We start from the raw sequence: 12,124 nt of genomic DNA, 5'->3' as shown, positions 1-12,124 counted from the left end.
CTGCCGTTCCCTGGACGATTTTGCAAGGAACTCCTGAAGAAGTAAAAGGTATTGTTCGAGAAACAGAAGCAAGAACTCGAACTTCGCATGCCCCTAATGGATGCCTTCACCTTGATACCCCCTTACCAGAAATTCCTAAAGGATGCAGTTATGGAGCGAATCAAGCAAGTACAAGGGATGGTTATACTCAATCATGAGTGCAGTGCCATAATTCAGAGGACTACCGCACCTAAGAAACTGAGCGACCCGGGATCGTTTACTTTACCTTGCTCGATCGGACCATAGAAGTTCAGAAGATGTCTTTGTGATTTGGGGGCATCAGTCAGCTTGATGCCACTTACTGTAGCTAACCGTCTCAGATTCGAGAAATTCAAGCCTACCGACATCCAACTGGTTCTGGTAGATCAAACTACGAGGTTGCCAAGTGGAGTTTTGAAAGACTTGCCGGTCAAGGTAGGGTCAGTAGATGTACCAACCGACTTTGTGGTTTTGGAAATGGATGTGGAGCCAAGGGATCCGCTTATCCTAGGACGACCATTCTTAGCCACCGCGGGGGCAATGATTGATGTAAGGAACGGGAAGATCGATCTGAAGCTCGGGGAAGACCTTACAATGCAGTTTGACATTTGGGAAACTATGTAAAAACCTACAATAGCTGGGTAAACCTTCTGGATAGAGGAGCTAGAAAAACTTCGTGAGGAGGCATTTGAGGAGATTGCAATCGGGGATTGCTTACATTGCTTACAAACAGCACTGACAACTGATGGTAAGGAGGGATTCGTACATCAAGAAACGGAGCTCTGCACGGAGCTGCTTGATACTTATCGAGACGTCATCGAACCGGAGCTAAGTGAGGACATGAGGGAAGCTGAAAGAGAGGGGGTTATGCTCGACAACAGAAGCCTGGACAAGTCAGTAGTCACCTCTTACGTAATGTCATGCAGTTGTTCAATACCAACCCACCCGGATGCTAACACGATCGCCCCATCGAGTAGAGTGATCGAGCAAAACCTTGAGCAGCAACTCCAACCCACCGATGACTGGACCGAGTCTAAGGCGCCTAAATTGGAACTCAAACTTCTTCCATCTGGGGTAAGGTACGCTTTCTTATGATCTTATTCAACTTACCCAGTGATCTTCAATTCTAGCCTGCCTGAAAAGGAATTGAAATTGCTTTGCACTCAATTAAGAAACTATAGGAGAGCAATAGGCTATACTTTAGATGATATCAAGGGCATATCCCCTGATCTTTGCACCCACCGAATAAACCTTGAGGATGAATCGTACTCTAGTATAGAACCTCAGCGTCGGCTAAATCTGAACCTGAAAGAAGTGGTGAAAAAGGAAATTCTGAAGCTGCTCGATGCTGGAGTTATCTACCCTATTTCTGATAGCACTTGGGTGTCCCCGGTGCACTGCGTTCCAAAGAAAGGAGGAATCACCATCGTCAAAAACGAGAAAGATCTGCTAATTCCCACAAGGACGATAATTGGTCATCGAATGTGTATCGACTATAGGAAGCTTAACACTGCCTCAAGGAAAGATCATTTCCCCCTACCATTCATCGACCAGATGCTAGAACGACTAGCTAATCATTCTTACTACTTTTCCTTGATGGGTATAGTCAATAGAAACTCAAGGTTTAGACCTATGAGACAAGGAAAGTCCAAAGTCGAGAGCAAATAATGCATGGAGCGTGAGTCTATCGCCTAGAGGTGACCTTCCGTAGATCGGTCGGAGGAATGCGGGCGGTGGAGACGGTTGCACGGGAAGCCTTGGCTGATGGTTGTTTGAGATTCAAGGACAAATCTAGGTTGGTGGGAGAGAATTGTAACACCCCGTGAACCAAAACTCTGCGTTTTGATGGTGGGTGTTGATCGACACCAAGGGTGGTGTCGGTCAACACCATTGATTTCTGGTTCGACCAGATTGATTTAATTATTGATTTGGACCGGTTTGGTTTAGGGAAAACCATTAAACCGAGTTATTTAAGTGTTTTGTCGACCAGAAGGGTTTTGGAAAGATTGTTTGGTCGACGTTTCTTCGTTTTGAGAGAAAACAAAGAGAAAGTGTGTTCTTGAGCTTTTTGGTGATTTTTGGGAGATTTGTTGGCTTTTCTTGGGAGATTTGAAGCTAGGAAGGATCTAGAAGCTTGCTAGGAAGGTTGGATTAGTTGTTGTTGGTCAGAATCTTCTTGCAGAGAGGTGAGTGCATGACCATGGGTTATCTAAGCTAAGATCTCTAGTTTTTCTGTGATTTGGTGCTTATGTGGTTGTTTCTTTGAGTTCTCTATGGTTATTTTTGGCTGTTATGGCTGGGTTTTGGCTTCTGGGAATGCATGGAGCGGATTGGAGAAGTTTGGAGGCGAGATTCGGAGTTTATGATTGAAGGAAATTGATGCTCGGCATCGGTGTTGATCGACACCAGTTGAGGTGTCGGTCGACACCAACGCGAGGATGGCTCGAGACTTTGGCGAGTGTCGATTGACACCATGTGGAGGTGTCAGTCGGGAGTGTCGGGCATGGTGTCGGTCGACACCCTTCTTTCAGATACGACAGATGGTGCATGCTTTATATATTGCCTGGTTTGTTTTGTTGATTGTTGTTTGTGGCATGTAGCGATCTTATTGCTTGTGTGTATAGCCCAGTACATGGGAGGATTGCCTCACTGAGTGTTTATAAAATACTCATGCATCTCAATTTGTGTTTGTGGTGCAGGTAAAGGCAAAGTGTGATCGTGGAATCAAGGCAATGAAGAGGAGGATGTTCTAGTGGTTCGCTTGGTTGTCTGGCTTATGTTAGGTGGCTAGAGTTCATTCCTAGAATGTTTTTAAGGATTGCTGGTTCTCTGGTTTATGTTGTTTGGATCTTTAGTTTATAATTGGAATTAATACTGGTTATTATTTTATTGGTTATTGGATTATTGGATATTTATTGGTATTGTTATTTTCGCTGTTGTTTGTGATTGTGGTTAGGTGACTAGTGGATATGGGACCACTAGTTGTAGTTTTATTATTATTATTATTATTATTATTATTATTATTATTATTATTATTATTATTATTATTATTATTATTATTATTATTATTATTATTATTATTATTATTATTATTATTATTAATTATTAAAAAAAAAACGGGTCCGGTGGTTTCAATAAAAGGCTTGGAAATAACTCTACTAAATTTCAATATCTTTGCGTACGATTTGAGCAGTCAACTCTTTTTCTCCTAAAACCTAAAAATTCTGCTTATTTTGCATTCACTCTAAGGTCAAGCTAACTCTCTTTAGTTCTCTCTGCCACTCCACACGACCAAATCTCCTTCTCTCTGAGCAACAGCGGCGACAAACCTCTACAACTAAAGCAGAAGAGAAGCGTCGATCTTTGTGGAGAAAAATTAGGGCCTCTTTGGTTTAATATAATTAAACAAGAAATTAGCTAAACCAATAATTAATTAAACCATCTTTTTGGTTAACCAATAAATCGATCTGGTTAATAAACCAACAGTGACTAAACTAAATTCACTTCAATTCCCGATATAAAAATCAAATATTTATATTTTTGGGACACGGGCGTTACATATTTTAAGGAAATATTTTCTCCAGATTACAAAAAAGATTTTTTTTGTAATTCTTAGTCATCGAACTATAATATATTCATTTTTTACAAACTTATCAATAAGGTTTCAAAAAATATGTTGCATATTTTATATATTGATATACATGGTTTATTAGGTGTTTTTAGCCATGATATAAGTCTTATCTATAGAGTCTTTTTGGTGTTTTTAGAGTATTTTTGAGTCTTTATAGGATTTAGTATCGATGAGAGCATAATGAAGCTAAATAGGAGGATTTGGAGCACATTCAAGCATTGAGGCCAAGCTGTGAAGTTGGGAGATGAATTTAGAAGTATGCATCGGTCGATGCAAGTGATGGTGTCGATCGATGCATCATCCAACAGAAGAATTGGAAGTTTTCTCACAAGTTTTGAAGATTTACAAAGTTGCCCCAAAGTTTTCCATATTTGCATCATTGGTCCATGGAAGTTTTTAGGAATATAAATAGGATTTTTGGTCATTGTTTTAGATCTAAGCTTTAATTTTCCCTGCAACTTTTGAGAGAAAACCCTGAGAGATTTAGAGAGCTTTTGGAGAGAAGAATCAAGACTCCTTCAGAAAAGATTCAGAACTCCTTTACTTCTTCTTTATTCTCTTTCTTAATGCAATTTATTCAGAAGATGTTTTGCTTTTCATTGATTATGTCTGAGTAGATCTGCTTGTTAGATTTAGGGTTTCTCATTAGGTATTTCATGTTTTATTAGATCTGTTATTATTTAGGATTATCTTTCATGTTCTTCACCATAGGTTGTTTTTAATTCTAGATCTTTGATTAGTCATCTGGATTTAGATCTTAGGATTATTGATTGATATGAGAATATAATTGATTTTCCTGATAAAAAACCATTGGTGAACAAAATTACTTTTTGCAAAGAGATTTGAATTAGTGATTTTGTGAACTTATCTAAACTTGATTTTATTGCTGGTTTTTAACTTGAATTTTGCAAAGAGATTTGGATTTTCGGGTTTTGAAACTTAGATAATATTTGCAGTGATCACTGATTTATTTTACAATTGTGTTTAGAGTTCAAGAACGGTGCTTAATTATTGAATCCTGCTTGCTTAATTAATTGATCTGATTTTCCATGATTTCCGGAGAATTTCCCTAGACCTAGCGCTTTTAATTCCTGAATTTACAACACTTTTTAATTCTGTTTCTGAATTGTTTTTAAGTTAATATTTTGATTTAGCATAATTAAAAAGATTATTAAATCTATTGTGTGAATCTAGAGTCCTTGTGGATTTGATCCCTAAGTACTACAATTGATCTCTTAATTTGAGAGAGTAGCTCTAGGGTAAATGTGAGCATATCAAATTTTGGCGCCGTTGCCGGGGACTCTTTTGATTCACCATTAGATTAAAGTCTTTAATTTTGTCTAAATTTTTCTTTTTCTATTTTACTCACACGCTTTTGTTTCTTTTCTCTGGTGTGTTTCAGGTACATGCCTAAGCCTAGCACCAGGAAAAATCCAACTGGTCCAGTTGTGAAGCTTACAAACCAAGAGTTAGGACAACTAGAGCGTGATAACACAAAAGCAGCCAAGTCAGCGAAGATGGCCAATACAATCATATTGAGACATGATGCGGCTGGAGTTTTGAGGGATCAAGAGGGTCATGTGCGCAACGAAAAAGGCCAAAAACTTGATGTTGATGGATGGGTTATTCATGAAGAACTCGTTGTGGTTGATGAGAATGCAGGCGGCATCGATCGACGCAACAATGGCATCGATCGACGCAACCAGGAAGGCATTGACCGATGCAATGCTGGCATCGATCGATGCAATGTCGGAGCTGGTGCGAATGGTGCGGATTTGGATGGTAATGACCAGCAGATTCTTCAGCTTAGACAGGATAACAATGGAGAGCTTGTCAAGACTCTTGCGGACTTCAACAGGCCAGACTTATTCTATGAGAACCACTCCACAATTATCCCTCCTCCATTCCCAAGGAATGATTTTGAGCTGAAGTCTGCCTACTTTGCTCTTGTTGGACAAAGACCATTCCAACACCTGCCACATGAGAAGCCTCTAGACCATATTGAGCACTTTGAGGATATAGTCACAAGCATCAAAGCTAATGGAGTCACAGAGGACTATCTCTACTGCAAGCTCTTCCCCTACTCTCTTGCTGGGGAAGCTTCTCATTGGCTCAGGCAACTCAAACCAGGATCTCTGAAGACCTGGAATGATATCAAGGTGGGGTTTTTGAACTACTTCTATGATGATGCAATGTGTGATGAGCTGAGGATTAAGCTCTCCACCTTTAGACAAGGACCTGCTGAATCTTACAAAGCTGCTTGGGTAAGGTTCAAAGCATACCAGAGAGACTGTCCGCATCATGGGTTCTCAGATGGCTTGACTGGAGGTATCAGATGGCTTTGGATGCGGCTAATGATGGGAACTTCAAGGCAAGGTATCCATATGGCGCTGAAAAGTTGATAGAAAGACTAGCATCAAACAATAGCACTAAGAATGCATACCTAGAGCGGAAGAGAGCACATAAAGGCCATGATTCAAATCAGTTTGTTACAGTGAATGCTAAGTTGGATACAGTGCATAACCTTCTTGTTGGAAAGAAGTCAGTCCATTTTGTTAAAGATGTTGAGATTTTTGAGCTAAAGCTAGAGACTACAGAAGAAGATGTCAACTATGTGTATGGAGCTGGGTATCAAAATCAGAGATTTGGTTAGAAGAATTCCTTCACAGGAAATCCAAACAACAACTTCACTAGGAACTATGGTTCTTCTTCTTACCAACCCCTCCCTCCACCCAATTCAGAGAGCAAGATGGAATCAATGCTTGGAAAGATTTTGGAAGGTCAACAGAAGTTAACTGTACACTTTGATGGCAATATTGATTTTGTATACACTGAGCTGACTGGGAAGTTTGATACATTAAACACTCATGTTAAGAAGCTGGAGAATCAAGTGATTCAGACTCCTGGGTCTGTTAAACGACAAGAGGAATTTCTTAAAGGAAGAACTGAGTCGAACCCCAAGCATGCTTGTAATGCAAATTTGGTGAAGGAAGAAGACATCTATCCGGTAGCTGATGTTGCATCCACCAATACACAGCAGCATCGATCGATGCAACCACCATCCAGTGTCGATCGCTGCACCACAAGCATCGATCGACACCCCCCACAAACGGCTTCGGTTTCTCTTCCAGCTCCACCATCTGATTCAGAAAAAGCCTACAAGCCTAAGGTTCCCTTTCCTAAGCCTAGGAGGTCTAAGCAGGAGCTTGAGGAAGCTAGATGCAAGGCTATGATGGACAAGGTGATGATAGAGATGCCTTTGATTGATGCTGTCAAGGGTTCTCCTGGGATTAAGCGGTATGTGAAGAGAATGGTATCAAATGGTTTGAGCCCTGAGGAAGGAGCACTGCTTACCAAGGATGTTAGTGCGATTCTGTTGAAACAACCTCCACATAAGAAGAAAGAGAGGAAAGAGACAGTGGTTGTATCTGAGAAAGTGAGTGCAATGATTCCGAGTAGGATTGCAGAGAAGTTACCAGATCCTGGGAGCTTTGTACTTGATTGCTCTATCTCTGCAGAACGGTTTGCTCACTCTCTTTGTGATCTCGGTTCTTGTATCAACTTGATGCCACATTTTGTTGTTGTGAGACTTGTAATGACAGATTTCAAGCCAACTAAGATCTCTCTTATCTTAGCTGATCGATCTAGAAGCATTCTTGAAGGTGTTTTAGAGGATATTCCAATCAAGATTGGAGATTGCATGATTCCTACTGACTTTGTGGTGCTGGATTATGACAATCAGCCTACTGATCCTCTCATCTTAGGACGCTCATTCCTAGCTACAGCTGGTGCCATCATTGATGTGAAAAAGGGACACATAGCTCTGAATGTAGATGATTTTGTTATGAACTTTGAGATGGACAAGCCGAGAAGAGCTCTCACTATTGATGGTCAGACATTTTCTGTGGAAATTGCTTCTAATGATGATCCGCTCATAGAGCTTCATGGAGACATTACTGCTGGGTATGTCAAAGAGTTGGAGACTGCTGAGAAAGTGAGCAAGCAAGCAAGCTGTTAAGCTTGAAGATTGGAGTGGAGGTCATCTAATCAGTACTAGAGACCATGATGAGGTTCTGATGCATGACAAGTCGCTGGCAGATGACATTTTTGTAATGGAAACACGGATTGCGGAGGTTAGTTACAGAATCGTTAAAGAAACACGAGTTGCAGTGTAACATCCCCAAATTTAGTTGTGGGCACTTTGAAATTTCAGTCCATTAAAGCCCTATAACTTGTAAAACGATGAGGGTTTATGTTTGGCGTGTGTATGTGTGTGTGAACGTATCGCCGTCTTCGTTTAACAAGAGAGGAGAGTTTGTAAACCCTAGGAGCAGACTAGCATTTCGAGACTTGAATCTCTTGATGTTGATGCCATTGGTTCGAAGCAAAAGAGATCGTGACGTTGTTGTGGTTGTTTGTGTGATGAATCTCGTGGAGGAGAAGCTTACCGTACGGACCCGTGGTTCTCGCTAGTCACCGTCGAACACCATCATTGGTCAGTTAGCCACCATGTGTCACCGGAGATGTCAGCTGTTGTGTCCGTAACAGCCGTAGCCATTGTCGAGGCCGTTCAGGGTAAGGGAACCCTAGTGTTCTGTTGTAACTTGCGCATGAAGTAAATGATGTTGTCTAATGATCTGGTGTTGTTGTTCTTGTTTCATGGTTGAGACACGAGGATCTAACCGCTGTAAGCTTTACTGGCCGAGCCGCCGATCAGATCTGTCGAGAGTAATTGCCGAGAAAGGTAACCGGCTGCACCTTGCCTCGTGTTGTTGTTGTTGTTGTTGTGTTTTGTTGATTATTGAACCGTGTCTAAACCAATGAATCTTAACTTATATAAGACAAGAACCGTAACTTAATTCATGTGGACGTGAGTTGACTTATTGTTTGGTGGTCACGTGTGGGAGTGTGGTGTTGTGCTATTAGTTTGAGTTAAGATTTGATTATGAAACCAAAATTCATGTGACGTGAAAGTGGAATTGTGGTATATTAAATTATTAGATTATGGTCTAATTAATTTAATTTGAATATATCAAAATTAACTAAAGACTTTGGTTTGGGCTGGTTTAATGGAATGTTGTTATCTTAAATCGCTGCAGATTAAGAACTGTTGTTGAACCGGATTTGCGTTGTTACTATGAAAATGTTGCAGATTGAGAGTTTTTGTTGATGTAGGTTCCATTGGTGTTAGTTCTAACTGGAGGATTCGATTCGTGTGGCTAAGGTGAGGACTAGTTGGTGTTTTCTACATATTCAGATGTGTGTTTGGATAGTTTTTAGTCTAGGGTTAAGCTGAGTATACCTACGAGTTCCATATATTATAAGTAAACGTATTTGTTTATTGAGTGTATTTATATTTATAAGTATATAAATATATATAAATTTTTATAAAGTATAAAAAAGAGAATTAGTATCTTAGAGTTAGATATTGAATTAAAAATGGATATTTTATGTGTGATGATTGATCATGGCGTGATTGCATGTGTGCATGTTTTGTTGTGGTAAAATAAGTGCTTATGTGAGGAGATAGGTGCCAAGGGCACGTAGATGCGGGTGAGCCGCAGAGAGTCCTGCAAGGAAAATTCCTTGTAGTTGTGTGGTAGTCTACGGGCGCGGAATGCGGGTAGATCAGGATGCCTGACGAGCCAACGTGTGTGCAGTGCTAGGAACACGTGCAAGAGGCGGTTGGGGTCCGTAAGCATGAGCACGAGTTATTTATGCTAGAACAAAGTGCAAGAGGCATGGAGGTTCCGTAAACATGGTGCATGAAGAAGTGCGAAAGCATGAGGGATCTGATAATGCACGAGGATACCGTGTTTTGACACATTGTATCCGACCCGTCTTTAAGGCGGTTATGGGACGTAGTTCCATTTGTATGATGTATGCGTATGTTTGTGTGTCACAGGATTTAGGACACAATGATTGCTGCTTGTCTTGGGTTTAGACTTTGGGATTGTCTAAGCGTATTTGGGTGTGGAGACATCGGGAGCCCTAAGGCTTTCTCTCACTGAGTAATTATCAATTACTCACCCCTCTCTTTTTGCACGTTGGTTAAGTAAAGTGTTAATTTTGCATTGCTAGCTTGTGATTTTGCATTTAAAGAATGTTCGGGTCGGGTCAGGAAGTCAACCTGTTGACCAGTTCCGGTTACCGTATTCGGGTATTACAATTTTGGTATCAGAGCCCAAGGTTATGTCAAACCGATTCTGACCCGGGAGGCAATCCTGAGGGAGATTGAATTTCTCGGCCGTGTAGGCTTAGAAGCTAAAGTGATAAGTTGACTTGGAGAAGTTAACGTTGATGGATAAGAATGTTACTAAGGTCCGTAGTTGTTCTTGGAGTCGTATGTAACAACTGGAAGTTGCTAAGGAGTTTGCTAGTATGGTTAAACCAATTACTCAACTCACATGGATGNTTTCTGTTGTAACTTGCGCATGAAGTAAATGATGTTGTCTAATGATCTGGTGTTGTTGTTCTTGTTTCATGGTTGAGACACGAGGATCTAACCGCTGTAAGCTTTACTGGCCGAGCCGCCGATCAGATCTGTCGAGAGTAATTGCCGAGAAAGGTAACCGGCTGCACCTTGCCTCGTGTTGTTGTTGTTGTTGTTGTGTTTTGTTGATTATTGAACCGTGTCTAAACCAATGAATCTTAACTTATATAAGACAAGAACCGTAACTTAATTCATGTGGACGTGAGTTGACTTATTGTTTGGTGGTCACGTGTGGGAGTGTGGTGTTGTGCTATTAGTTTGAGTTAAGATTTGATTATGAAACCAAAATTCATGTGACGTGAAAGTGGAATTGTGGTATATTAAATTATTAGATTATGGTCTAATTAATTTAATTTGAATATATCAAAATTAACTAAAGACTTTGGTTTGGGCTGGTTTAATGGAATGTTGTTATCTTAAATCGCTGCAGATTAAGAACTGTTGTTGAACCGGATTTGCGTTGTTACTATTAAAATGTTGCAGATTGAGAGTTTTTGTTGATGTAGGTTCCATTGGTGTTAGTTCTAACTGGAGGATTCGATTCGTGTGGCTAAGGTGAGGACTAGTTGGTGTTTTCTACATATTCAGATGTGTGTTTGGATAGTTTTTAGTCTAGGGTTAAGCTGAGTATACCCACGAGTTCCATATATTATAAGTAACCGTATTTGTTTATTGAGTGTATTTATATTTATAAGTATATAAATATATATAAATTTTTATAAAGTATAAAAAAGAGAATTAGTATCTTAGAGTTTGATATTGAATTAAAAATGGATATTTTATGTGTGATGATTGATCATGGCGTGATTGCATGTATGCGTGTTTTGTTGTGGTAAAATAAGTGCTTATGTGAGGAGATAGGTGCCAAGGGCACGTAGATGCGGGTGAGCCGCAGAGAGTCCTGCAAGGAAAATTCCTTGTAGTTGTGTGGTAGTCTACGGGCGCGGAATGCGGGTAGATCAGGATGCCTGACGAGCCAACGTGTGTGCAGTGCTAGGAACACGTGCAAGAGGCGGTTGGGGTCCGTAAGCATGAGCACGAGTTATTTATGCTAGAACAAAGTGCAAGAGGCATGGAGGTTCCGTAAACATGGTGCATGAAGAAGTGCGAAAGCATGAGGGATCTGATAATGCACGAGGATACCGTGTTTTGACACATTGTATCCGACCCGTCTTTAAGGCGGTTATGGGACGTAGTTCCATTTGTATGATGTATGCGTATGTTTGTGTGTCACAGGATTTAGGACACAATGATTGCTGCTTGTCTTGGGTTTAGACTTTGGGATTGTCTAAGCGTATTTGGGTGTGGAGACATCGGGAGCCCTAAGGCTTTCTCTCACTGAGTAATTATCAATTACTCACCCCTCTCTTTTTGCACGTTGGTTAAGTAAAGTGTTAATTTTGCATTGCTAGCTTGTGATTTTGCATTTAAAGAATGTTCGGGTCGGGTCAGGAAGTCAACCTGTTGACCAGTTCCGGTTACCGTATTCGGGTATTACAATTTTGGTATCAGAGCCCAAGGTTATGTCAAACCGATTCTGACCCGGGAGGCAATCCTGAGGGAGATTGAATTTCTCGGCCGTGTAGGCTTAGAAGCTAAAGTGATAAGTTGACTTGGAGAAGTTAACGTTGATGGATAAGAATGTTACTAAGGTCCGTAGTTGTTCTTGGAGTCGTATGTAACAACTGGAAGTTGGTAAGGAGTTTGCTAGTATGGTTAAACCAATTACTCAACTCACATGGATGGACATGATGTTCGAGTGGTTGAAGGTTTGAGATACTAGTTTTAAAAGTCAAATTTATATTTGAGGAAAAATCGAAGTTAATATTGTTGAGTGACGTTTTTGAAGTTGGTGCCATAAATTTAAAGATGAGGTGTTTATAAAGATCACTAGTGGAGGTTATTCTAGTGCTTGGAGAGCACAAAAGTTAATTGCAGCGGAAGAAGTGGAAATAAGAAGTGTGGGAGGAAACCACACAATA

At 40.4% G+C, this 12,124-nt stretch overlaps 1 protein-coding gene across 1 annotated transcript in view; it reads left to right on the top strand.

Annotated features, from left to right (window-relative positions):
* LOC109131226 overlaps positions 9,408–12,124 on the top strand; it is a 37,855-nt gene continuing 35,138 nt past the window's right edge. The window contains exons 1-2 of the mRNA XM_019241919.1: positions 9,408–9,587; positions 9,731–9,809. Of these exons, the coding sequence (XP_019097464.1) occupies positions 9,408–9,587; positions 9,731–9,809 (259 nt within the window). The remainder of the gene's footprint in view (positions 9,588–9,730; positions 9,810–12,124) is intronic.

This window comes from Camelina sativa, chromosome 20 (genome assembly GCF_000633955.1).
Source record: "Camelina sativa cultivar DH55 chromosome 20, Cs, whole genome shotgun sequence".
Taxonomy (NCBI): Eukaryota; Viridiplantae; Streptophyta; class Magnoliopsida; order Brassicales; family Brassicaceae; genus Camelina; species Camelina sativa.
The sequence above is the reverse complement of the archived record's forward strand: the minus strand, read 5'-3'. Positions and strand labels throughout refer to the sequence as shown.